A 27,665-nucleotide genomic window follows, 5' to 3' on the forward strand; every position below is an offset into this window, starting at 1 on the left:
TGCGTTTTTCGCTAGGGGAAAAAAAACAAGCAAGAAGGTGCAACGGTATGACATACTAAAGTTTGCACTTTATTCGCGAAACCCATTTCCTACTCACATCTTTCCCAGCCAAAGTGTTGCAATTCGTCGAATGGCGAGTAGTGGAGTATGGGTTGGAAGATCGTAAAAGCTCGGCAAGCAGAGTGAGTTGAGTAACCGAAGAACTAGTGCATCGACACAGAACCAGTACAGTAACTGGAAAGAAAACGGAACACACCGCTCCATCATCGGATTGTTCCTTTAGTACTACGGTTTGGAAAGGTAGTATCTGCAGTAGCAGCAGCAAAGAACTGACAACATGCTTAAAAACGCACTAAAACAGAGACACATTCCACAAGTGCTATTTTCCACACTCGGAGCATGAGGTGAAATTTATTAGTGCTGTGATTTTAACACCTGAAAACCGAGAGCGTCCACAGGAAGGTGTAGTTACGAAAAAAGGGAAAAACAACGGTTTCCCGTGTGGAGAGAGATAGGGTACGTTTTTCTTTTTTAAATACATTTACTTGGTAATTCATGTGTTTCGTGCATTGGTTTATTTTGTCTGGACGTCTAACGTGCAACATAGTGGGAAAGAAAATGAAAGTTTTAGCAATTTAATTTGTAGAGCTTTAGTGCTTGGGAAATGTAACGATTTGTTTTGCAGTGTAATGAGAAGTTAATGGTTTGTATTAACAATGAAATGGTGATATGTGCTAGAACAAGAGGATCACTCCACCATGCTTGATAGTTGAATCATGTATGGGTTGTTTTCCAAGAGATGGCGCTCTTCATCTTATTTTTTTTTTTTTGCTAAAAGACGAGTAAGGCAAGTCTTTCTTAGTATACGCAAGGCTTCTGATTGACGAGAATCTAATGCAGAAATTTATCTTGTGTCTCCGGAGCACAATGTAAAGTTTAAGAATTCGTAGTGGTATTTTTTATTAATTATTTCAGCTTTAGTCTGTATTTTGGTTAAGGCTGTTTTCCAATAGGTGGCGTTAATGCTCATCAATGAGTTTATTTGAAATTGAAAGCTGTCAAGTACGTCAAACAGCTCCTGCTTCTACTCCTAGCATGTGATTTTCCTTATTTTAAACTACTTAAAGGCAATACAACACCACCAAACTCAACAAAATATAATACGAGGCTACTCGTTAAAAACAAATAACCAGATAATAAACCACAGATTATACTGTTCATCACACTCGATAGTGCAGATGGATACCCTAAAGTCTCATCGCTGCGCCCTTTAAAAGTACCACAAAAACTCATCGCCACAAAATTTATCAAAAAAGACACTTTTGCAATCGAAAACTTGCTCGTCCTCTAATAAATACCCAAACACAACTATCCAGACGCTTACATTCAGTCGCTCAGTACATAGAAGAAAAAATACCTCAGGCACCATATGTCACCCCATCTTTCGGTGTCAATGCAAAGGATACAACTTTATCCTTTTCCGTTCGTCTACCGCACCCAGCATTCGTCATCACCCATAAAGTATGTACCAATTTAAGGCAGAAACTAATTTTGCTTCCCCGGCTCCTGGGTACCGTACCTCAATCGCTGTTGTAGTGAGCAACCAGCCACGATCAACATGGGTCGAGAATTAGCACATTAATGAAATTTTGGCCAAAATAAATTTACTTCCTCGAGTTTGACGCAACTGGTTATGAGGTTTATGTGTTTTTTTTTTTCTTTCTCTCCTCTATACGAGTATCTCCCTTTGCCGTGGTGAGATCTAGCTGTTACTTGTGTGTTGTGTAAAACTTCTCCCACCGAGAAGATGGATTCTCGGATGCCATGCTTTTTGTGTTCCCTTCACACCGCCTTACAATTCCATGTGCGGTAGTCTTCAGCATGAGAGCAAAAGTTATTCCATCTGCGTTCATTACGAGTACTTCCGGCACTTGCTGCACAGTCGCTGTCAATCCATCGACATCTTGGTGGGTTTTTGGATATGGAACATGTCTCACACAAACCTCAAATAGTTTGGTGATGGAAAGTTCGACATATCGCTCGTGTCTTCTGTGGATCTTCTGTCGTCTGCAAGAGAAGACTTCGGCATATTCTGGTCCTTCCTTGCTTCAGGCCTGCTTTCAAGTTACGATTTCTTTCCAATGGTCAATTTTAGTTACGCAGAACTATGCACAAACTTGTTGCAAATGGTATCACTTTACATGCCATACCTTGAGGACGGTATGTAGGCAAACAGCAATAAGTAGGCCTGCAACGAATGTTTCTTCCTCCGCCGAAAGTTTCAATGCTCTTGGAAAACAAAGTTGAATTGAGTTATTTTAATCATTGAAGTTATGCAATTGTCGGCAGTACTCGGCAACAACCATTACTGGCTGGTTCCTGGACCGGTAACTGCAGCTGCAGAACATGAATTGAATGTTTCTTTGACAAGCTCTTTGTATGCACACCGAGGCTAATAATGGCACTGTACCACACAACTAAACAACAACTTTCCTTCGTAATGGGCGAAACAAATGCTCCTCCTAACATCGATACCTTACGTCAGACCTGAAGGGCTGTAGTACTCCTGTGACTGTTCTTGAACGCACTAGTCAAATGGATGACGCACGGAAGTTTGATTTATTAAAATAAGTGCTTTCCGTGCAAAACCTGAACAAAATAACTCAACTGCACCCATTAAAAACTCACCTTAAGAGCTTCCCACCAGGGTGAGGATTTGGTACATTTAACTTTTGCTCCTGCGTGTCCCCCAATTTCGCCCCACGCTTTTGCCCATGAATATTTCTTGTCATACTTCTACAATGCAGGGAGGGGAAAACCTCACCAACAACTCTACCATTTCCGATACCCAATCCTAAAAAAAGAGACTGAAATAGATTCGCGTGATCAAACGATCCTCTTTTTTCCCTCTCATCCTTCCAACACACCTGAAGTCAAAAGAAGTTCCACGCCAAAAAGTACACTTTAACGAGCAACGATTTCGCGTGTTTTCTTTTGCTGTGGCACAACAAACTTTTGCCTTAAGATACGCCTTCACCATATTCATCGGCACCGGGAATTTTTGTTCGAGGGAATTCTTAGGTCTGGAGCTTAAGCTGGCTCCCAAGGTCAATGGTCGAATGTTGTGATTGGCTGGGAAACAAAACTCTAGTCGTCGACGTTTGATCGACGGGTCGCAACAGTTTGTGCGTTTCATGAATTCCTAATCAAATGTCCTGGTTTGATGTATGCCCATAGAACGCAAGGACACAAATCTTGGTAGAAAGGAAGCCCGATTCGTCAAATGTTATTTGCTGTGTTATACAACAACAAGTGGCATTTACTTGTTGACCTTGAGAGAAGTTATTCGAAGCCAATGAAGTTTAAAAAAGGATTTTGTAGCTTGTGTCCGACCTCTTCTCTTGAAATGCCAAAACTTCTCCCAGTGAACGCCATCTTACTGATGATGACCTTTAGACTTAACTTGTTTTACACCCTTCAGAACATGTTTAAATATTCACGATGTTATATAATGCAAATTAATGAATCAATTAAACATGTTAAACACCTGTAAGCTGTCCGCATTAAAGCACCAAATCTACCCCACTCACACTCAGGTCGTTTACCTTTCCTGAGCTCAAAAATAAAATATCCACAACAACTACTTAATGGTGAGGCAGTGTAGTCCCCAACAACCCGGTAAGCTTCGTTCTGTCACCCGCTAAAACCTCGTGCATAAAACGGAAAGCTTCGAATTAGTCACGATTAGTCTGTATTTACCATCGCCAACCCTTCGGGAGATGCGTCCTCCGAAAACGTACTTCCTCCGTGCCAGCACAAAAATACGAAAAATACTAAGGCACACACCGTTGCGAACCATCAGACCAACTGCACGGTTTGTTCCGGACCAATCCGACAAAATCCCCACACCTACACGAGCACAAGCCCAATGGACTGTTAACGACCGGGTTTAAGCTTTCTGTCAGCTTTGCGACGTTGGCTGTTTTGATGCTGTGGGAAACTATCGTTGTGCCTGCCTGGCAAGCCGAAAAATAGAATGGGAAAATACTCCCACAGCTGGGAAAATGTATTCGATTTGAGCGACCGATCCCGGCCGAACATGCCTTTGCGCCTTTTGGGGTTGTCTTTGCGGTCAGATAGCAACACAGTGTTCCCCTTGATCTCAATCCCAAGAGAAGTATTATCATGCTTTCTGAGGAGAGCACCTCTGCGGTGGTACTAAAAGACAACCCCTACTGCAGTACCGAATTTCCCCGGTATAGGCCGGTTTGGTGATGCAGATGTTGGATATACTAGTAAAGCAAAAATAACCCCACATCTGTCGTTTACGAGAAATTGACGTTGGACCACGTTTGCCGCATGTTTCGCTTGTTATCCTGTGTTCCTTCAATGTAGCTACTGTGCGCCACTTTCCACGATGGCTGGAACCCGAAAACCTCGAACATCCCACATGAAACGAATTTTCACAACGAACTACGGGTGGCACGGTGAGAGCCCGCTCGTTTTGGGTCGAGAGTCGCCTGTCCAGGTAAGTGCATAATACATTTCTATATCTCGTAATCTCTCGTGCCGGATTACGGCACTCGCCACAGTACACCGAGCGTGGCAGATTAAAACCTTGTTCTCGATGGGATTTACGTCTGACTCGGTATCGAAGATCAGACCGGCTAAACGTCGGCCACACGGTCGGTACACGCTTGCTAGCACGGTGTCAAAAAGGAGCATCGATGCTTTAGTAACCTTGCCGTAACGGATACGTTTCAGCGTGTCAAACAGCGGGATTGAAAGGTGTGTAAAGGTGATTATATTGAAGTAACAAGCTCTAACTAGCGAATATGACAGGCAGGTGGCTATGGTCGATGTCCCGAAGGGCAAGCCCCTGAGGTTGTTTACTTCTTTTATCATAGAAAATAATACCGTGTGAAAATAGTATACTTTTAGGCGTATTTTTCAGAAGCCGAACTAAAAGTATGCAATCCACAGTACAAACAAATGAATTTTAAGTGAATTTTCTTACGCGGAAACCTTTTCACGAATTAAGCATAATTTTGAACATTTTCCCGATCTACATTATCAACCCTAATAGGCGCCCCATGTCAACCCTTGCCAGGATGCAATAATTAATTTATTTCTAATCTCGCGCACATCAGCTGCTTTGAAACGGCACTGCTTCTGCGTAGGTTAATGGGTTAATCGGAATTTAATCCGTAGCGCAAGCAAGCGAGGCCATCATTGTGTGAAAGTGAAAGCAGCGCTTTACAGTACGCGCTCCCGAAAGAGCCCGCCTGCCGATGCCTTAAACATGTGACTTTCCCAACACACAATCGGACCGCTAATGTGACGCACGATAATGTGTCGCCTGTGTGGAAATGAGAATTTTATCCAAACATTCACCGTGCAAGACTGGTAATTCTTTGTCGGTGAGGATATAATGCAAACAGCTGCCACACATGGCGCAATGGTTCGCGGGCGCTGAAAATTAATACAGAATTAATTAATTATTATTGTTGCGGGGTTGCCTGCTGCCACATAGACGACACAAAGCTAAGAGTTTTGGGTAAAAGTGTTTGTTTTGCTGCAGGGTAAGTGTTTTGTGGTATCCAGGTTTTATTTTATATCCATATGCACATGATAGTGAGGTGATATGGTGATATGCGGCGCTTGGAGTGAGTATCATTAATCAAGTTTAGTTGGGTGTTATCAGTGACTAGATTATCAAGCTGAAATCGTAATAAATGTGTTGTTTCTGTGGAAAATCAATTATTTTAGCTGCTTTATTCTAGTAGGAAAAAAAAGAAAAATGCAAGTAAAATCGTTTAGAAAACGAATTTTCCTTCAAGCGCCTAAAAGTATGCAGTTAGCTAAAATTATTATTCTATTCTAGTTTTATTCTAGAAATAAATTGCAAACTGCTAGGTGTACAAGAGCCACTTGCTAAAACTACTTTACTCGATTTCAATTAAAATAACATTTCATGCCAATTTTATCATTCATCCTTGAACCTCTTAATGTCACCAAAACCATTTCAATCATCTCACCTTTTTTTTGTCCACACCACAACTCATCCCAACCGTTACAGCAAAACAAAGGACATTAATTTACACCCAATTACCGACAAAATGAGGCATATTATGATTAAGTGCTCTCGGGAAACGATTCTGCACTGGTAACACTTTGCAACTTGATATCTTTATGAGTACCGCAAAGTTACGAGCCGCATCCTCACACTCTCTTTAGCGCTAAAGAGCACCCACCGTGTCCGCAATAGGGTGCCAACTAAACCTATTCCATCGTACATTTTTGGGGAAGGAAAATAATGGGTTTGAGGTAAGAAAAAGCGGGATAAAAAAGACCCCATCTTGTCACAGCATATGTCGACGTGATTGAGAGGAATGTTTCAAATGATTATAGCATGATGATTTACATCCTTCAAAAAAGCCCCATTCGGTAGACATTTCCAGAAACAACCACGCGTTTACCAACCTCCAAGGGTGAACCTAAGGGTACAAGTACTGCTGGTGTCGTTTTGCGATAGCTTAGGATGATTTATTTTGATTTGATGATATGATGGTCATCATAATCGTTCTGCGCCATGTGTTACAAGGGTTGGTTCTTCCTGGTGATTCCAGCACAGCTTATGACAGCAAAGATTTAAGATTGTGAAATAGACGAGGAAAAGATGGAGCTTTAAGATGATGTTAAGAGTTGTAAGAGGATTTAAACTACAACTTGTACAGCTGTTGTACAAAAAACACCTGAACGGTTATTCTTATCATAATGTGAATATTGCAAAGACTTCTAATGATACATCTCCAGTGAAAGGCGATTCCTGCATCACATTCCAGTCAAAAAAATTCAAAAACATATCTCTTTACCCTTTTCTTTCTTTATCCCTTTTTCTTTAAGCCCTCTTTTTTCCCACGAAGATGTAGGAATCGACCTATTCAGACATGCAAAAATCACATCACATGTCACATTCCATCAATGGATGTTTGTTTGCTCGACAACAAGCAAAAGAAATGATCAATCGTTACAAATCCGATGATAAATCCAATTATTTGTCCCATGCCCCCGAAGGGGTTTTGAACATCGAAGATTTTCTTCTCTTGTCCAAAATGAAGAATTTCGGATCCCAACGAACGGTAAAGGCACAAAAGAAAAATGGGCAGCTTGTAAACAACTGCGATTAGTCCTTTTTCGGAATAGTCGGTTGCGTATCGGTTGGGGGTTTTCTTTGCCATTGCCCGGATTGGGTTTGCATGCTATAAAATTCCGTATAATGATCAAATATTGAAAGAAAAGGCCTGAAAAGGAAGGAATACATGCCCATTCTTTACACTCGGCTTTAGAGATTTAAAAGTTTCGCAACAAAACTATATCACTTAGTTGTACTTAGTACAACATTTAATGCACGATCTTCATCATGGAATTAGGGGAAAAAGACGATATTGCTAGGATTTCCAAATATTTTTCAAAACAACAGATTTCTCAATCCCGGAAACCAAAAATAAACTTTAACTAATAATCATTTCTCATCCCAAACGCAACACGCACAGTTGCAAAGCTTCACAAATGAGGATTTATATTATGGCTTATGGAAATGAGAAAACTTTACACTTAAACCATTGGCCATTGTCCACAGCTCGTGTGTAGCGTCACGCAGTGGTCAGCCACCTAAACGAAACAGCATCGTACCTACCTATATAAGCAATCGAGCTTCTTCGTGTGGCAATTTGATGGAATTTCTTGAGCATCTCGTTCACATTCCCCAAACGAGGAATCCCAAAAAAATGCCACAGGATAAAGTGAGCACAGCCTACACCGAAGAAGCCATCCAGCATCCAGCCTAAAGTAACTGAATTAGGTTGAATCTTTTCTCTCTACCTATAAGAAAAAAAGGTTTTAGGGTTTGCCTGGTACGTCCTTTCAAAGCTGGGTGTATATTTACCGACAACGGACATTGGCAAATTGTTTCCGGATGCCAGAACACCCCAGTCCCGAAGATGCTGGGCTGCGTGAAGTGATTCAGCATCATTATTTGCAATAAATTTAATGAGCCCCACTTCACAGCGAACGAATCTTCCCAAAGAAGGCATCAGGGCAGCAAAAGGATACCCGAGAGTGGGTTTGAAAAACGGTTCAAGAATTTCCAGCAAACCGGTGACTCCTTTACATCTTCCACCAGTTCCATCAGTATGGTCACCAATCGCATCTTTTGCCCGACTAATAAACCCCCTTTTTTACTTCTTACCACAGTCTGTTGATGTTTGATTAACCTTCGACAGTTGAGTACCGTTTTGCGTTTTTTGGCTTGCGAACTCGTTTGCACCTTCCAGGACACTCTCCCCACCATTGCGTAGGTAAGTAACGCATCAGCGGTGCTGTAAATTTGCATTTACTTAGTGCGTAACTTTGGCCCAAGCTTTCCAGTACGCTTGTTTGTCGCGCCAACGCTTGTAAAGAAACCTCAAGGAAAAAAGCAGCCTCTTTTTTCGGGCTGCGTGTTTAGAGGAAAAGTGTAGGGGAAATGATTTTCAGCTTTGATTGAAAAGTATGCATGAGCGTGTGCCTTTTTTTTTTTTTGAATGAAAAGCTTTTAGTAACTTTATTAATTAAGGTTTGTGCTGATATTTGGGTGTTGTGGTTGATGCTATAAAAAATATTATAGCATTTACCGCAATTTTGATTAATTAACTTAATAAGATTTGATTTTAATGCAGTTTTAAAAGAGCAGATGGAAGATTTTTGACTCGTTTCTTTTAAGATAGCATGAAAGAGAATTTGAGAAGGTCGATACACACTTTATTAGTTGGGAATTTTGTAGCTTAGCGCTTATAGCAAACGAGTTTGTATCTTATAGAAAAGAGTTAGAGTTTATTTTAAGTACATAATGGTAAATAGTGATCGTATTGTAATCGATTTATTTTTAAAACTTCCCAACAAAATTGTGTCACGCTTATTGGCTTTGTTTATCGTTTCCTGAAGCTCCCAGTGCTCCAATCTTAAATAAAGATTTACCCAACGAAAACGTTCACCATGGTGGATTTTACTGTTTATCTTCCCAATTTAGACCAGAGTTCGATTATAGCTACACTGAACACACAGAAAACTTGCTGCAATTTTTTTCTCCAGTTCCTCGCAAAAAAGCACAAAATTCAATCGCTACTTTTGCTCCCCTTTTGGACGAAACCAGCAAAAGATCAACATCGACTAGGTAGGCAACAACGGCCGTAGTCTAAACGTAAACACTAGGCTTACATTTTCCCACCAATATTTACCCATTTTTCCTGGCGCACCTGCCTGGAAAGTTTTTACTGCTAGGCTGGTTGGATCTTCTGTGAGAACATTTTTATGCTTTTGACTATGCCATGCCAGACTAGGGACGGGAAGGAAGTTATTTGTAAATTCATCACTATAATATTTTTCTCGTCCTTTTTTTTTCTTGATTTTCCTTATATCAAAAAAGGGATTGTACCCTCATAATTTTCGATAAATGTTCGCTTTTCATCGATATTTTGAAGCGTAGTTCTCTTTCTCTCTTCGTTCATCCAATGCTTTTTTTGTTGGGGCTCCTCCATGATTTAATTCAATCGTGAAAAATGTGACGGAAAAGTTCAGTCATGAAATAATCGTTCCTTTTTTGTGGGGTTGAAATGGCAACTCCCCCGATGGCCGATTCTAGCGATGAATTCGGCAGCGAACGACAACTTCGATTCGCAGCTTTCCGAATCAGTCAAGTGCGGGAAAAGTAAGCACAAATCTTGAAAGATCGCAATGTAACACAGGACGACGGTTCAAATAAGCAGTTCCGGCAAGGATGGGTAATGCCGTTCAATGTCGACTTGCTTTAAAATAAATTTGTGCCCCAGGATGTGACGGAGCAAGCTGCTCGATTGGTGCAAGACAAATACAAGTTTAATCAAATTGAATTTCAATTTTTCGCGTAGAGAGGAAACTCTTCGTTGGAAAATCGTTAAAATGCGTATTGGTTAAAGCAGAAATGAGAGTTTGGGATTTTACCGTGCAAGGGTAAACAAAATCATTTAAATAAGGTTTCAAGAATAGGGCCAGATATATATATTGATTCTATTCTCTGATGGAAGCTTCAAACGCCATAAAGGAAAAATATTTGAGAATGAAATTAAGAGCCACCGTCCATAATCCTCGGCCTCGGTAACATCAATATTCACGCACTGGGAGCAGCATAATAAGCATAAAGATTTTCCGTCCTGTGGTACGTTTTCGTGAAACTTCTCAGCTTCTCAAGCCAAGAGGCCAGTCGACCCCAAACAGCAGTTGACGACAGCGATATCATCCTGGCGAATGGTTTGTTTTTCCAGCCGAATGATTTTCCTTCGCCCCGTAAATAACCACAAGCCCCACACAGACAGCGCTAGCCATCTCAAGCTGATCCGAGGAAGGAAAATGAAAACCTTTTCTGCGTGGGAAAACCCAATTGCACGGTAAATGTGTAGGCCCCACAAAAGCTGGTGGGCAGCAACGTGTGAATGCAAAAAGAACATGTTTTGGTGGTTTTTGGGCACCAAAAAAAAAAAAAAACACCATAACTTGCCGAATTATTAGAAAATGAGCTGTGCAATAAATAATTATTTATTGTTTTGTTTGTTCAGAGAGAATGAATAATTTATGAGAAGCAAAAAAAAAAAGCGCTCAGATACAAGATCAAACAGGATGCAATGTCGGTGATTGAAAATAAAGAGAATATTAAAACAATTCTTTTATTATAATATTCCAATTTCGAGTTAAAGTAAATGGAAGCGAATACACAAGGTGGCAAATGAATTTTATTTTCAAACTGCAAGCGCAATCAAACGCTAGAATGGCTTCGAATTAATTGCTTTTATTAACATTCAACCAATGCCGAATGTGTTCAAGTGCACAAAACGAAGAAATATCAAGTTTACAACACACATCGAACGTGTTGTTTATTGCAGAAGCAAGCAATAAATTGGTTTTTTGGTAGATATTATAGTTAAGGCTTCACAAAAAAAAGGTGAGCAACTTCTTCATTTTTTATTTTTTTTTGCTTAAATAAAGATCAGTTTTTTCGTTTCGGTTTTGTTTCGCGTTTGCCGATTAAAAGATAAAACTGTAATTGATTTTTCAAAATTAATTATTTAGTTTTGATAAGTGACTTCTTGATTTTTCATCTTTTGTACGCTTTTATTAATATTTATAGAACTAAAAATATAATTAATCAATTGTTTTAACAAATATAAATCAATAAGCAAAATATATGCTAAAATCAGCATTATACATTGCAGTTTGAATTTCTTTACTCTATTTCAACCCACGACCATTATGAAAAATTTAGTTCCAATTTAGTTTTGGACAGATTGAAACTGTCTAACTTTATATAGGTAAGGGTTAGATAGTTTAGATCTGTTTCGTATATTGACATTTAAAATGTATCCAATTTTTTTTCACTTTTGTCTTAAAACTGTAGAACTTTATTTTATTTCCTATGAAATATGACGGCAATAAAAGCTTTATTATTTGATAACAAAATAATTTCCAGCTTTTCATCTCATTTTGGAGTATTTTCTTCATTTTGTGACTCATAAATTGGTATTACTTTTACTATTTTCTTGTTAATTTAACTAATATTGAATTTCATTACTCTTGTTAATTAAAGATTGTTAATTGATTTTCACCATTTTAGAATTATTATTTTTATACCTTAAATATTTGGAGGGCTTAGTTAACTCCATATTAGTCTGTCTGTTCTATCAGAAAAAGACAAAAATGTGGTTTTGATGCTTATGCCATGCCTTCAGTATGGCTTCAAATAGCACCAAAAAAGGATAAAAATGATTCTAATTAAATTTAATGTGTTTTCACCTGCGTCAAACACTCCATGTGTGGTAATATAAATGAATAAAATTCCAAACACACATCTGTAAGGATTAACCAATCGGAAAGCATCGACAAGTGCGTCATGAACCGCTGAAAAACTCTGCAAAACAAAAAGTAAACATGCCCAAAGTATGGATGAATAACTTAATCAAATTGACCATAATTACACACCTTATGACACACCATGAATAAAAGAACGATTTTACATTTCAAGCAGCACAAAGAAGCTGACGATGATCTCTTCCTTTACGAATTGAGTAAACAACACACGCGTATCGATTAATTAATGTCGCGCCTCGTGCAAGCTTTCCGAAGGGTAATAAATAACCAAAAACAAAGTCTTGACCGATCCGTATTGCTTTGATCATAATTTTATTGCCCCGTTCCAACAATATCCAAAAGCGCTTGTCGGGTGTGTGGGGTCAAGACCGATCAATCGCAGCACACACATCCGCAAAGAGACAGCGAATTACTTTGGAGCTATAGTATAAAACCAATAACGAAAATTTGAAAAGAAAACACACCAAATACAATCGCTTACCAACCTGTGCGTCTGTTTCGAGCCAGTAAGTGTTGCACTGTTTTGCTGAAAGATGGTTGGAAACGAAATGCTGCCGCCGGTAGAGTACTCAGCTCCGTGGTTTCACTTGCAAGGGCCTGTTACAGACCACAGCTTCTTCACTCAATGCACCCAACCCAACCACTCGGAAGGGCTTCTTTCTCGCTGCGACGATTGCAACTGACACACACGCGATTGGTTCTCAGCGTTTGCCCAGTATTTATGCACTATTTCCGGAAGGGGTTTTCGTTGTTGGTTTTCGAAATATTAATTACTTTCGCAAAGAACATCCGCACACAACACGAATCACTTTTATAATTTTTGGAGCAGCACGCTGAGTGCAAGAACAAATCCACCAAACAACACACAAACACTCCGCACAAGAACACTTTTAAACTTCGACTTTTCGTTAGTTCGTTACTTGATTGATCTGTCAAAAGCTTAAACAATTTAATTTACTTTTTTGTACTCTTTGCTGCAAGTATTTAGTATTTACTCGTGGTTTTTTTTAAATTTTAAAATTTACTAAACACATACATTCTTTGTCGATTTTACTTTTTGTAAAAAAATATATTTTTAAATAAACAAATCCGAAAAACTACTGCCAAAGCACCGTCAGATGTATCGCACGTGCTTTAAGCCGTTTTCCCTCTATTTTTCCTACACATTTTACTATTTTTCGCTATTTGCTTTTGCCCTCCTGGTCCAGCGCCGAAACTGACCGCATGTTCGTGGTTTCATTTTCTAACGGCCAATTTTTTGTACGATGCTTAGGGGGAGAAAAAATCGAGCTGCAACGTACTTTAGTGCATGGAGAAAAAAAAAACCCCGTTGCAGCCCGATGGAATAGTGAAACTCATTAAAGAATGCAAAATTATTCGCTTTTTGGTATGGGTTTGTAGTACGCTTTGCAGCAATGGAATGAAAAAGAAGAACTTTATTCAATGTTTATAAAAGATTAGAATTTTAATAGTTTATTTTCATAAAAAAATCCACAAAATCCAACAAAAAGGAGCTTTAAAGAGCAATTTAAAAAATCTTTTGCTTTTTGCTAAATTTTTAGTACAATTTTTAAGCTTCTTCTGCCACCACTTCAACACCACAAACGTTCAAGACGGCGTTCGAATTCTAACTGATCAATCGTTCGCCAAACCACACACGAGCACACGAGACACAACGAACCGAACAACCTGTTCCGATGTTTCGATGTGAACGCTAGCACTAGCACGAACCAACTGACTAAATTAACCAAAGATTTCTGTACTTTTACTCCATTCCGTTCGACGACGGCGCACCGGCCTGTCCCGAAGGATGGGTGGAACGGTTACAGACGAGTTACAGCCACCCCTCCCAGTGGGTGGCGCTGTGTACATCGGTATGTTTCCGGAGCGGACCCACTTTCCCGGCATGACAGCCCCAGTGCAATACGGGAACGTTGGATGCTGTTGACTCTCGCAAAATTCTCGCTCTCTCGCTCTCATTTGAAGCATTTTCCGTGTGTGTCATCGGTGCTCTTCGGTGGCCCTGGGTTCGGTTGAATCAGATGTTTGCGATCTCCGGCGGCAGCAGAAAAACACTCGGCAACCAGTGCTTCAACAACGGGAAGGACTACTACTTTCGGCTACTGACGACTCCTGTTGTCACTTATCACGTACTGGTTTGATGCAGTTTTTCGGTTCCGTACCATGAAAGGCAGAAACTTTCGGTAAGGAGACCAGGAGAAAGGCTTCAAGCAGGCTTGCAAGAGTGATTGTGTTGCTTTTGCCGCATAGTTTTGGCTATGCAGACAGCACCCAGCCTATAGAGACGATCGACGCATAACCAATGTTTCTCGGTGCGTACGATTGGCGCGATTTCGCGTGCCATAAATTACATTCGATCCTCCACAGTTCTGAGCATAGTAATGTGCTCGTTTGATGTCAGTATTTAAACTATTATTTATTATATTACCATCAAATAAGAGTAAAAACGAAAATTTATTCTAGACAAGAGATTTCCTCAAATCGAAGATGTCAATAATTTCGATACCCTCCCGAGACTAAATCGGTACCGCACTGTAGATGTTTGTTTTAATTTTCAAAATCTTCGATATCAGATAATGTCAGGCTGGACAAACAGATGGCGCTTATAACTGACCTCATAGATTCTGTCATCCATTCGTTACCCGTCCTTTTGATGGCTGATCGTCGTCGTAACTTAACGCTTGTAAGTACACACATTTTAATGGCTCGGTATGTTGTGTACCACACATAACATTGGGGAAGGGAGTGTCCGGCGAAGATGCTCCTAGACGGTGCAGCTTGTTGAGCGTGATTTACGAGGCCTATGCAAGCTGTGAACAAACTCTTGGTGAAGAAGCCTGGCACATGGCTTCTTCTCGTACGGTTTTGTGTTTTTGTACTTCACAACATATTAACAACAAGGACAATAAGCCCATCATGTTCGGAAGATCAAGATATCGACAACGCATCAGGAAGTGTTAATTGTAGAACGATTTTTATTTTTTAACTGCTGACCTAAACCCTTCGAAAATAGGAAATGGAATAGAAATCCCCACCTTCCCGTGCTGTTGCAATGTAGTAAATGCAGTAAGGCAACAAAGCAGCTTTTCAGTTTGTTTAGATGTTAGCATTTTTATGGTCACAGCTGATAGTGGAGCTCGCCGTACGGAGCACATACACGACTCGGTCATCGTATTTCCGTTCGTCGTGCTCCGTGACTAACTCTTTGTATGCAATTCTTTGCATCACACATACGCACCGGCAGGAAATCTCAGCCATTGAAGATCGCGGGGATGTACAGATGATCGTTATTAGCAGTTTACCGAAACAGTTATTATAGTGAATGAATAATGTAATGAAACATTCACATCTTATCACGTTTGTGTAATGATTAATCATTTTTGAACAAAAGTCTATTTTTATTTGAGGATTTCGTGTCGAATCGCTTGCTGGCCGTTGCTCCCACATGCAGGACTGACTTTCCAGTCAATCGATTAAATCAATTCAAAAAAGCTCTAGAATATTAACCAGGATTTCTTTAGGTTGTAGAACCACGAAACAAGAAGATCGTTCTGCGAAATAAAAACTCAATAACTACGAACAGTAGAAAGAATTTTATATAACAAAATTAGATAAATTTATTTTACAAAATTGCGCCAAAATCACATTGAAATTTTAAACTTTTTCGTTAAAAGCTTTATCTTTGCTCAAATAAAAGCTTCTCAGCAATTCGACGTCGCTGGCGACGGTTTACAGTACATAGTTTATTTCTACAAATTTAAGTTTAACGATTGAACAATGTGATTTAGACGATAAATTTTGAATTATTTTTTCATTATTATCGTACCGCACTCTCAACAAACAAATCTCAGATGTTTCAAATACATTTTCTTTGCTAGTCATGGCCAAAAATTATCTCTATTGATTCGCTATGAATGACTTCATTTGGGTTGGATATCCGATAAACCCGATACCAAGTAGCGAAGGGGCTGCGATAAACGGATACGAAACGAAATCAGCAGGGCAATGTTTATGTTATTTACCCCAATCTCAATATTTACTCTCTACAGCAAAGAGATGTAACTAATTTGCATTTACCGTAACTCCACATTACCGGTTTTAGGTCGCAAAGCTTTGCAGCCAAATCCACCGCGAAACCACGCCCGATGTCTTTCTGGTTGCAACCGAAACGCTACCGACGCCGTATCGTCCTAGGCTTGCTGTGTTTTGCCAGTGCCGTCTACATCCTGTACAGCTGGATACCGGGCACACCGACCCAGAACTGCTTCCAGATCGTGCACAGTGCCGATTACGATGACGATACACAGCTCCGCGATGTGCAACAGTCGCTACCACAACCCACCGACGATGGGCGAAACATTTTCTTCCACGAAACGTCCTGCTCGAAGGACGGAGACGTGAGGCTAAATGCACGGCAGGCATGTGCAATCGAATCGGCGGCCCGTGCCAATCCGGGATGGAACGTTTACGTACTGTTTGCTGCACCGGTTGGGTTTCGGAATCGGACGGCACAACCGATACTGGACACGTTGCTCGAGTACCGAAACGTACACCTGAGGTACGTGAACTTGACGACGTACGCAAACGAAACGCCGCTAGAAGAGTGGATGGTTAGTGGGGAAATATATCGGTCGCTGTACATGAATTCGCATCTGTCGGATGTAATGCGGTACCTGACACTGTACAAGTACGGCGGTACGTACCTTGATCTGGATGTGATTGTGCAGCAGTCGTTTGAGAAGCTCGAGCCAAACTATGCTGGTGCTGAGTCGGTGCGGTGGGTTGCGGCCGGTGTGATAAACTTCGAACCGAAAGGACATGGTCACGAGCTGGCGGATATGTGCGTAAGGTAGGCATTTTACATCCCAAACTGACCATTGAACGGCTCGCATTCATCAATAAACATCTCCTTTCAGAGATTTGCTTGCCAACTTTAACGGTCGGGATTGGGGCAACAATGGTCCGGGGGTAATAACGCGCGTGCTGCAAAAGTACTGCCACACCCGGTCGACGGTTCATATGACACGGGAACGGTGCCGGCACTTTACCGTGTACCCGATCCAATCATTCTACGCAATCGGCTATGAAGACTATAAGCAATTCTTCGACGAACAGTACCTCGAACAGGCGCTCCTGACACTCAACCAATCGATCGTGGTGCACGTGTGGAACAAGTTTAGCAAGAATTACCCGGTGCAGGTTGGATCGAGGGTCGCGTACGGTGTACTAGCTGAGCGCCACTGTCCAAAGGTGTATCGATCTTGCGGAACCATTTTCTAACATCACATTATGTCGCGTGCTTTATTGTTGTAAATTGTACCCCCAAAGCTTAAAGATATTGGTTATGCTGCTACTCATTTAACGTGCATTTTGTGCTGAAATTGCATTTAATTGCCGGTGCCTAATACTTTTATAACGTCCCTCGAACAAAAGCGAATCTCCAATTTTTTGTTTAGCTCAGAGCATTGAACATTTAAATTATTTTGTTAAAACATATCAAGCAGCAGCTACACATATTGTTCGATCGCATGTGGTAAATGTGAAAAGCAACTGTGGAAAGCGATAATCAGGTGCTGTGATGTTGTCTCCAAGCAATCTCAAATTATTTAACATCATAATTACTTATTTATTGTTTGTTTCATCACAACAAGCCTGAAATATTTTTCGTTAAACACAAAAACACGCCAGCGAATAGCCGTCGAATGGATGCTTTTTTCAGTATTAGTAGTAGAGATATTGCTCCCCACATTATTGTTGAATTCATCATAAAACATAAGATTAATATTTTTTGGCATGAGCATTAATATAAACACGATCGTTATACGAGTTCTGTAGCGCATTAACATTCCCCCTGTATAACCGCTATTTCTCGGTTTTTGTAATTAAAATACTCCCTCACTTCCGGAAACTCAAGCACCATCATCATCACGGTCGGTTTTTTTTTTATTAATGACCCTAACGAAATATTGATCAAAATGAATGCAATAATTAAAACAACAGTCTGTACAAGTGAACTAATCCAGAAGAATACAGAAGAAGAAATAAAATAATTGTTATCGATCGATAGTTTGTAACACGTGGTCTTGATTATTTTTATTCCTACTGATGTACTTGTACCATCCAGCAAGTATGTACGTATTTTTATTATGAGAACTCTGTTCAGAACTGACGAGGTCCACTTAGCTAAAAATTTCTTGGATATTGTTTCTATGAACATCCCTTATATAAGGGACGAGATCCCCTTGATAGCGCCACTAGATAGATCTCTCAAAGTAAGCCACACACATCACTAACTTCAAAGTCGCTCTTAATCACTATCACTAGCAGCCTTGATTCGTGCTCTGCCAAGGTAGTAAAAGCAACTGAAACAAACCACTAAAATCGAGCAACTTGCATATCATTCCCACCATAATTGGGCCATATTTTGAGGGGACAGAACTTAACAAGCAAACAGCTTGTTGTACATCACTTGGACTCGATTATGCATTCCTGGCTCGTACTGTTGTTTCCTATCCATCTTTCTTTTGAATGGTTATTCGTATAGCTGTTACAAGATGTGTTGTTGAAGTTGGAGATAAATCACACCTGGTAAAAGCTGTTTAAACAAATCCCCCAAACTAGGCTATTCAACGTGTTCCAAGTTGTGTATCGTTGCGGGGTTAGTGTAACGCGAACAGTCAGTCTACACTGTGCAGATTTGAAGTTAAGCTCTATAAAAACATGATATCTCCCAACTGGTATCGCTATCTCCGGTACGCCATTTGTGCCTTTCTGTTACTTCTTTGCATTCGTCTCATTCGCTACCGGAAGCCGAAGGAACCGTACATCCCGGCAGACATTGTCAATGAAGATCCAGGCTTTCTACAGTCGTACGACACCTCCACCGAACTGCACCGGTATAGTAGTGTATATTTTATCGAATCGTCTGCACCGTTCAAACGGATCGTTACCATTGAACCACGGCAGGCCTGTGCAATCGAATCAGCAGCACGTGCCAATCCGCGCAAGAAAGTGATCGTTCTGTTTGCCTCGTGGAATGAATTTACCAACCCGAATCAGATACGCTTTCCTGACATTTTAACGCTCGTTCGACTACCGAACGTTCACTTCCGGTGGTTAGATTTGGAGCACTTTGCCCAAGGTACACCAGTAGAAGCGGTAATCAAATCAGACAAATTGCATCAACATCCAAACGGTGCCGAATATTTGTCGGAAATATTACGCCTAGTGTTGCTGTACAAGTACGGTGGAATCTATCTCGATCTGGATGTCGTTACGATGAAGAAGCTAGAGTTTTACAATCCAAACTTTTTCGGTGCTGAAACATCACGGCTCGTCGGATCGTCGGTGATAGGGCTGGAACGGCACGGCTTTGGACAGACGTTTGCCGAGAGATGTCTCAAGTAAGTGAGATGCAAATAGATTAATTGTTCCGGAAGATCTTACGTTCTCCTTTAAATGCTAGCAACTTCAAATACTTTGACAAACAAAACAACGTCCGGAATGGATCCTTCCTGCTCACTTACCAGATAGTGCAATCCTGCGAAAAACTCACACTGGACGAGGTCGTTACGGGCGGTTGTGGAGGATTGCTGGAGGTGTACACGGAGCGTTTCTTCCATCCTTTTGACGCAACCAATGTAAACATCATGTTTGATTCTGATCAGCTGGACGAGGCAAAGCGTAGAATTTCGAAAGCGATGGTCGTCCACATGCTACATCGTACGAGCAGGAAGATGCGCATCGAGAACAAACCGACGGGATATCAGTTGATTGCGAAAAATTACTGTCCCAGTGTGTATGGAGAAAATAGCGATGATTTTTGATGAGCTGTTAACAGCAAGAAATAAATTAAAATTAAATAATTTCCTTAAAAAAACGGTTTGTTTGCCCACCTGCATTGATTGCGTATCGCTTCGTAACGCTTCGTAACGGTTCGTCGGCGCCGTAGAAATGCTTTCAAGTTCGTTGTCCCTAGCAACCGCCAGACTGTTGTTTATCGACAACATTGAAGTGGCACAGTAGCAGTATCGACCAGAAAAGAAGACTGATTTCATCCAAGTTTTTTCATTCGTAAACACAATTTAGCTTTTAAAATATTTTCTACCATGTCTGCCAACGAGAACGATCAGGATAATAATCCGGATGTGATACTGGACAAGCTGCTGCGGAAGGCCCGGGCAAAGGAATCGCGCTGGGATCGCATCCGTCGCAAGCATCTGAACAATCTGACCGTGACATCGAAGACGGTGAAGAAGTTCATCAATATGGATTTTGTAGACGAGAATCAGTTGCGGCTACTGATGTCTGGTGAGAGTGCTGGCAGTGGGACGAAACCGATGCTGGATCCGGTACTTGTGATGGACATCCGGCACGAGATGATACGCCGCAAGGAGGATAATGTTGGCAATGGTGAATCCCGCCCGAAAACTTCCATCGATCCGGTTAAAGCGTATCAGCAGGAGAACCTGGAGAATCACAACCGTTCCATCGAGATGACGCTGTGCGAGAATGAGTTAAACAAGTTTCGCAAACAGCTCGAACAGATGGGTGGAGCTGGCCAGGGTAAGAAGACGCAAGTTAGCTCCCAGAAGCGTAGTATACTTTACATCAACATTCCCAAGATTGATAATGGGATGATTTATGAAAGTTTGGAAGAGTGCGAACGATACACGACACACTTTTACCAGAGTGCGATCGAAAGTACCGAGCAGTTGTTTGAGGGGATCAAGGATGAGCCGTTGGAGCTACTGAAAGAGACTGCTACGATCGAGGAAATTGTTGATCGTGAGGAACAAGAGATTAGAAAAGAGGATATTATTCCTCATATAAATACAGCAGCGGTTGGGCATGTTGTAGAACATCATCTGAACGGAAACCATCACGAAGCGGAAGAGGACCCTACCGAACAGGATGAAGATAGTAAGATTGTGCGTTTCGGAAACACTGAAGTCATCACTTTTCCGGCGGATGATGAGTCGTCCTTTTCCCTTGGTTCGGAGTACGATTTTGATGATAACGATCTATTTCTCGAATCGCTCGACTCCGACGTGGATGAGTTCGACGAGACAGAGTTCCAATCGACCGACAGCACGGCGGACCACTCGAGAGTAAATGAGGAGCGCGATGGTAAGCGTGACTCACTGCCAACGGACAGTAGCGAATGTCTTACCATATCCCGTCTCGATACGTCCCAAAGTGGTTCAAAGGAGGAGGACACCAGTTCGGGCTTTTCTCGCCAGAAGCTTGTCTACAATTATGATGACGAAGAATCGGAACTCCTCGAGATTGCTCCATCTGCGGAGAAGCTATCCAAGATGGATCCGATCATGGTGCGCAAATGTGATCTGAAGGATTATAGTGAGCTGTGCGTTACGAACTATAAGCCCGATCCGGACAGCAAGGATGATCGGGTAGAGCTGACGGAAGAATCACGCAAAGTGATCAGCAACGCCCTAAAGGAGGGCTACCTGCAGAATCACGATCGTGCACTCTTGAAGCAGTACTTCTTCAAATGGTTGCAGTACACGATTTTGGAGAAAATTTCTAAAGGAGCTGGTGTTACCAGCACACGGGAGCAGAAGCTTAAGCGTATCAATGATTTCATCAGTAACATTCGGCACAGTAGAAAGAAGGGATCGTTGCGTGCCGGTAAACCAGCCACAGAAGCCGGACAACCTGCATCGGTGAAGAAGGAATACGAGCATCGGCTTAAAGTGCAGCAGGACATTATCGAGCTGCAGAAGCTAAAGCTTGAACGACAGGAACGTATCATTACGGAGCTGAAGCTATCCAAGTTCTCCGAAGCGTCCAAGATATCCAAGGCGGAAATTCAAAGTGAACTGTTAAAGGCTGCCCGCACCGGTCACGTCCGTCTCCGTGCGAAGGCTAAGTGTATCCAGATTGTGGGCAACATCAAGACGGACACATCGGAAGAGGATGAAATGCGTAAGCTACAAGCACAAGGGCTGATGATCCCGAAGTTCCTTGCCAAGATGCAGCAGCGCGCACTAGAGCGTAGCCAACGGCACCAGGAAGCGAAGGAACGTCGGATGAAGCTGGAGAAAGAGCGGGAGGATGCTAAGCAGGCAGCGGAAGAAGCGAAGCGCCAGGAAGATGAAGATGCCCGGAAGCGTCGCTATAGGGAGATGCGTGAAAAGCGCAAACTTGAAAAGTTGCAAAAGATCATACGCGAACAGGAACGTCAGGCGTGGATAGCCAACAATCAGATAGCGAAGGAGTTCCGGTTACTAAAATTGAAACGGTTTGGAATGCATGCATTTAAGCTGTTGTTGGGCATACGGCACGAGAACGAGCGGCGTTCAATTGCCTACCGGAGACGGTACTACAAACGGAAATACTTCCGCAAATGGTGGGGACACACGAATGCACTCTGGGAGTGTAAGAAAGCGATGGCGGACGAGTTGCACGAGTGCAAGCTTTACCGATTGGCTGTACGGCACTGGAAAATTGTAAGTTTAGACTAAGCTTTTGTAGAGTTTTTGAGGTCTAATACTTCCCCGTTGTTTGTCTATTTCAGTACATGCACGAGCAGCGTTGTAAGCTGCAGGTCGCCCTCGATTGGTACGAGGTGCGGATGACTGAGAAAGTCATATCCATCTGGATCGGAAAGACTAAGCAATCGCTGATGATACTGCAGGGCAAAATGTCCCATGCTGCTTCACACTACGAATGGTAATTAAGATATTTTGTGATAGAAGTGGTCCTCACTGGCGATAGGAATGATAACATTTGTTGGAAATTGAATCAGACTGATCAGCAGTTTCGTACTAAGGACTTTTTAGAAAAGAAGTGACTTAGCATGAGATCTCTTCTACAAATGCGTCTGGTAGTCCAAGGAATTAGAAATTACCCAAATATGGACAAAACCATGGCGCCCTCCATGCGAAGTCCTGTCCCAAACTTAAAACTAAATACGCCACTGCTGTTCAGTCATCATAATGTCATCATTCGAATCTTTCATTAACTCTTTGGATATTTAAGTATCTGTAGCGTAAGATTATTTACATCTTAAATACAACTAGCTTCTTACCTTTGTAATCTTCGTTCTCTTCCCCCAGGCAACTCAAATGGAAAGTCTTCGAACGGTGGCAACGACTGCACATTATCCTGCGCATCGAGAAGGAAACGGAAATGCGCCGTCAGCGTTGGCGCATGAAGATTTGGGAACTGCTGCCCGACTACAAACCGATCGAGGAGGATCTCTAAAGGACTCTCCGTGCAACTTACTAAGTCTGATTTATACCATTTATAGCATTTATCTTTAAACCTTAAGAACTAACTTCCCATAGGTTTTTTCTAGACGATTTTTCTTCCGCCAAAAAAAAAGCAAAAACGACCACGTGTTTGTGTAGGACCTGATGTTTTTTTTATAGACTTTTTCGCGTAAAATATACACCCTTTTCCTGACCACTTAACTGCTTCGTGTATCAAGAGACAAGTGACCCAAGAAAGACACTGCTGCTGGCGCTGCTTTCACCCGCTACTCATCCATCTGTTCGTTAAGTTGCGCCAACAGTGCTGCTCGTTGCGATTCTAGCTCCGATTCGCTCAATGCCGCATCGTCCGCCATTTTGGGCGATCGACTACTTCGACGACCATCGTCCAGTGGACTGCGGATACGGCCACCGCCGCTACTAGCCCGGCTAATCGATCGAGACGTACGGCGTTTGTCCTTTTTCTTTTTGTCCTTCTTTTTCTGCATTTTTTTCAAAGAGAAATGAAGAATTATTGAAACAGCTCATGCTCATGGTTGATTCGAAACGTACCTTTTTCTTCTCAATCTCCGGTGAGGGTGATCGGGACCGCGACGCACCACCACCACCGCCATTTTTCTCCATCACTATCACTTCTTCGTACGAGGGTGAGCGGGATGGTTTGCGGTGATGCTTTTTCTTCTTTTTCCGCTTCCGGTCCAACCGTTCGGTGCCGTGATGATCGTTATGATGGTGTAACGGTTCTTCGTGCAGTTCGTGCTCACTTTCCGATAGATCACTTGCCGTCAGGGGTGTTCGGGAGCGTGATCGTCGCTTCTTCTTGGACGATGGCTTTTCGTACTCCACCTCTGATGCTTCTGATAGCTGGAAAAGAAAGCAATTATAGATTTTTGAATTTGTTTTCTATTGCAGAAGGAACAGTTTTTTCGAGGATCCGTTGATCCTTGGTCTTGGGCCCATAAGTATTGGAAAAAGACCCGCCGCGCTATAGTCATCTAAAGACTGTACGAATTGGTACTTTCAACAACTTGTTCTCCGTCAGAAAAGCATTTCAAGAATTTACCTTTCTGAGCGCTTCTTCCAACTGCTCAAAAACTACTGGGCATTTTGCCTAACGGTAACTAGGATCTTCAGGTTACGTTTGCTTCAAACTCAACTCTTAAGGATATCAAATGTCATCTGGGTTATTTAGGACACAGCATCATTGCATGAAAAATCGTTAAATTCCACACTCAGGAACGGATATTTAGGTACTTCAATCAAATCAATCAATCAAAAGGAAGCGGAATATTGAGAACTCACATCAGAATACATTCCTTTCATCAAAACTTACCGATTTCGATGAAGATCGAGATTTCTTCTTGTGCTTTCGGCTCTTTTTCGACTTTTTCGACCGCGAATGGTGATGGCTGCATGAGTCCTCCGTTTCCTTCACAAAGTCCTCCCACAACCGTTCGACCTTATCCTCCTTCTCGTACAGCTCGTACACCTCGCGATCGATCACGAGCTTCTGGGCCGTCTCCCAACTATCCACCATCGTTAGTCCCGCCTCGATCCACACACCCTTCAGCTCGTTCTCCATCTTCCGGATGCGACGCGTTTCCTCCTTCAGTCGTTCCTTTTCCGCCGCTACCGCTTTCTCGAGCAGTGAGTTGTAGGTAAGCTTTACGTTCCCTGCATCAAGCGTGGCCGATCGTTTGTCTTCGCACACCACCGTGGCAAAGTCCTCGAAGGTGGTCGTCCGTACGACGATAAATTCTTTCTCCTTCAGGATCTCTTTAATGATCTTCTTCTCGTCGTGGAAACGGGCTTTCAGATTTTCTACGTAAAATTTAAATAAATCGAGCGGTGTCGAGCCGGGCTGTCCGAGCATCGCGGAAAAGCGCAGATCGGCCGATATGAGCGGATACAGCTCGACCCAGAGAGACATCGATGTGAGTTTGCCCTCTTCGTGCAGTGTATCGAGCAGGGCAAGGAATTGATCACGATTTTTGCGCTGCTGACGCTTAAGACGTTTCTTTTCCCGTTCCTTCTCTTCGTCCTCTTCACGTTCCAGGCCGCGGATGTGCTCCTCGAACACGATCAGTGCATCCTCCTTGTCCATACCGAGCAGATTTACGTCGTTCTTGAAGGAAGCATTGTCTAGCAGCATTACCTGCGCCTCGGACCAGGTCGTTTGGTAGCTGACGGAGGTCATCGCTTCGAGCAGTTCACCAAGGACGCGCATATTACGCTTCTTCATCACCCTCGCTTCTTCCTTTTCCCGCTTTGCCAGATTAAAAATGCAATCTTCGTAGATGTCCCGCCGGTCCTGTTCCGGCACGGACTTCCACACGTCCAGATTGGCAAACAATTCGTCGCAGCGATAAAATTTGAGCGAACTGTTCATCTTGTCTGACGACATGAGGAACTTTTCCAGCTCTTCCTTCGATTTTTTCGCCTTTAGCCGTTGCTCCTCGCGCTCGTCCTTTAGCTTCTGGGTTTTGTACGCGTTGAACGCTTGCTTCTTTTCGCTAAGCTTCTTAAACACGTTAAACTTCGGATCCTTCTGGATGATCTTCACGCACTGCTCCCAGGACGAGCTCGAGGGAATGTTTTTCTCCTTGAGAAATTCTTTGAACGCTTCGATCGCTTCCTTTTTGTCTTTAAACTCCATGGCCGGTTCATCGTCGGTGTGGCCCGGCTGCGATTCATCGTCTCGTTTATCGATCGGATCGTCCGGGACTTCTATGGCAGCCAGTGTGGCTGCCATCGCTTGATCCAGGGCGGAGGAAGAATTTTCCGCCGAACCAGGTGTTACACCGGCGAGCGTACCTTGTCCGAGCGGCACATCACTTACAGCGGCTGCCGGTACCGTGCTGGATGTGGTGGGCGCCGGTGTACCGGCAAGGGCCGGTGACACGACGGGCAGGACAACGGACTGCATCAGCATGCTGCTTGCCATGGCGGATGTTTTCAGTGCGGCAGCTTTGGCCGCCTCGGCAGCTGCCTGTTCGGCGGCCACCTTTTCCTTCAGCTCCAGATACTCGGGTGGCGCCACCCATTGCGATTCCTTTGTGAGCGTGTTGTGGTAGTACAGCTTGCCCGTATCCGAACGGTACTCCTTCCAGGGGCACTGGCTTAGCTGCTTTTCGGCCGGTGTTTTCAGCTCGTCCGGTTTCTCCCACAAGCTCTGCTTGGTGATACTGTTGTAGTAGTACGTGCGGCCTTCGGGTGTTTTGTGTTCCGACCATTCGGTCAGCGGGCCGCCGGCTCCCGGGGTGACACCGGCAGCCGGATCAACGATCGATCCATTGGCCGCAGCGGCAGCAGCAGCCGCTAGGGCTACCGCGGCAGCAACCGGGGCAACTGGACCGCCTGCACCACCCCCACTGGGTGCACCAAAACCCGGCGGGGGAATGTTAAAGTGTGACACTAGCGAAGGAGCAAATGGCTGGCCACCGGTTAACGGTGGTACCGACATGTTGTGTTGCTGGCGTGTGTGAGGATGTCCCTGGCCCCCGGGGGCTTCTGCACCGAAACCCGAAAAAGCAGTACGCGACCTTTGCACAGCAGGTTGTGTGTTTTATTTTCTCACCTTCTTGCGCGAAATAAGCGTCCCGTTTCCCGATTTTCCACTCTTGACAGTTTAAGTTGCAGGGTTGCATCAATCGGTGCCAATTGATAGTCTCACAGTGGTTTTTACAGACTGACGGTCAGTGAAGTGACATTTATTTTTGTGTTAAAAAAAATACAAAACTGTTAAATGAACAGTAATGGGCTGAATAACAAAAGGGTTGCCTGAAAATAAACATTTACATAGAGATTATCTGCAGATATGAGTTGATACATTTAGAACCAATCCATCAATCTTTCTGGAGTCTCAAATCAACACCAAAGTCGATCAAAATTGAATGTCTAACCAATTCTTGTACACCTCCAATTAGTAATATTAAAATCGATAAATGCAGCTGAACGATGTCGGTATCGTAATAATAATTATAATCATACCTGAATCTATACTGCAGGTCAAATTTCGCATCGAATTCCTACTGTGCCGTCGTACAGATCGCTGTACCTTGCGCTATAAACATCTTCCCCAACGACCGGCAAGCTTTTGTTTGTGTTTTTTTAGCACAAATGAGAAAGCACGAGCAGAGAGCGATAGAGTGAGCGGGAGAGCGTCCGAGTAGTGGAAAAATAATGCATACTAAAAAGTCAAACATTTTCCTTCTTACCCTGAGGGAGCATGAGATCATACTACAGTGAGGCCGATTTTTACGATTACGATCCCCGCACCGATATCGATCCACTGTGCTGTTGCGAGTTTTTCGATCGTAATAATGAGCGTAACCATCTTCTGCTAGTGTGCTGCAGTTGTTGTTGCTGCACCAAAAGTGCATCCGTAGCCGATTCCAACACGGCGGCCAGGTAAGTGTGCTTCCTGCCTGTACTCCAACCGAGCTATGGTGCGCATAATATAGTGCAATA

The 27,665-nt window shown here is 42.7% G+C and overlaps 5 protein-coding genes across 5 annotated transcripts in view; 4 read left to right on the forward strand and 1 right to left on the reverse strand.

Annotated features, from left to right (window-relative positions):
• LOC126565775 (maternal protein tudor) overlaps positions 1–27,665 on the forward strand; it is a 77,479-nt gene that overhangs the window by 23,787 nt on the left and 26,027 nt on the right. The gene's annotated exons all lie outside the window — the stretch shown is intronic.
• Positions 16,067–17,247, forward strand: LOC126564935 (lactosylceramide 4-alpha-galactosyltransferase-like). The gene is made up of 2 exons (XM_050222062.1): positions 16,067–16,807; positions 16,875–17,247. Exons 1-2 carry the CDS (start codon positions 16,104–16,106, stop codon positions 17,236–17,238), a joined length of 1,068 nt encoding a protein of 355 aa, XP_050078019.1. The 5' UTR covers positions 16,067–16,103; the 3' UTR covers positions 17,239–17,247.
• On the forward strand, positions 18,679–19,784 carry LOC126564955 (lactosylceramide 4-alpha-galactosyltransferase-like). Its single transcript, XM_050222086.1, has 2 exons — positions 18,679–19,361; positions 19,424–19,784. The coding sequence occupies exons 1-2, from the start codon at positions 18,679–18,681 to the stop codon at positions 19,782–19,784; spliced, it is 1,044 nt and encodes a 347-aa protein (XP_050078043.1).
• Positions 20,052–23,187, forward strand: LOC126565803 (calponin homology domain-containing protein DDB_G0272472). Its single transcript, XM_050223013.1, has 3 exons — positions 20,052–22,430; positions 22,499–22,653; positions 23,040–23,187. The coding sequence occupies exons 1-3, from the start codon at positions 20,067–20,069 to the stop codon at positions 23,185–23,187; spliced, it is 2,667 nt and encodes an 888-aa protein (XP_050078970.1). The 5' UTR covers positions 20,052–20,066.
• Positions 23,462–26,834, reverse strand: LOC126564073 (pre-mRNA-processing factor 40 homolog A). Its single transcript, XM_050220988.1, has 3 exons — positions 24,529–26,834; positions 23,748–24,059; positions 23,462–23,677 (listed from the first exon to the last, which is right to left on the reverse strand). The coding sequence occupies exons 1-3, from the start codon at positions 26,656–26,658 to the stop codon at positions 23,462–23,464; spliced, it is 2,658 nt and encodes an 885-aa protein (XP_050076945.1). The 5' UTR covers positions 26,659–26,834.

Source organism: Anopheles maculipalpis, chromosome 3RL (assembly GCF_943734695.1).
Source record: "Anopheles maculipalpis chromosome 3RL, idAnoMacuDA_375_x, whole genome shotgun sequence".
NCBI classification, from domain to species: Eukaryota; Metazoa; Arthropoda; class Insecta; order Diptera; family Culicidae; genus Anopheles; species Anopheles maculipalpis.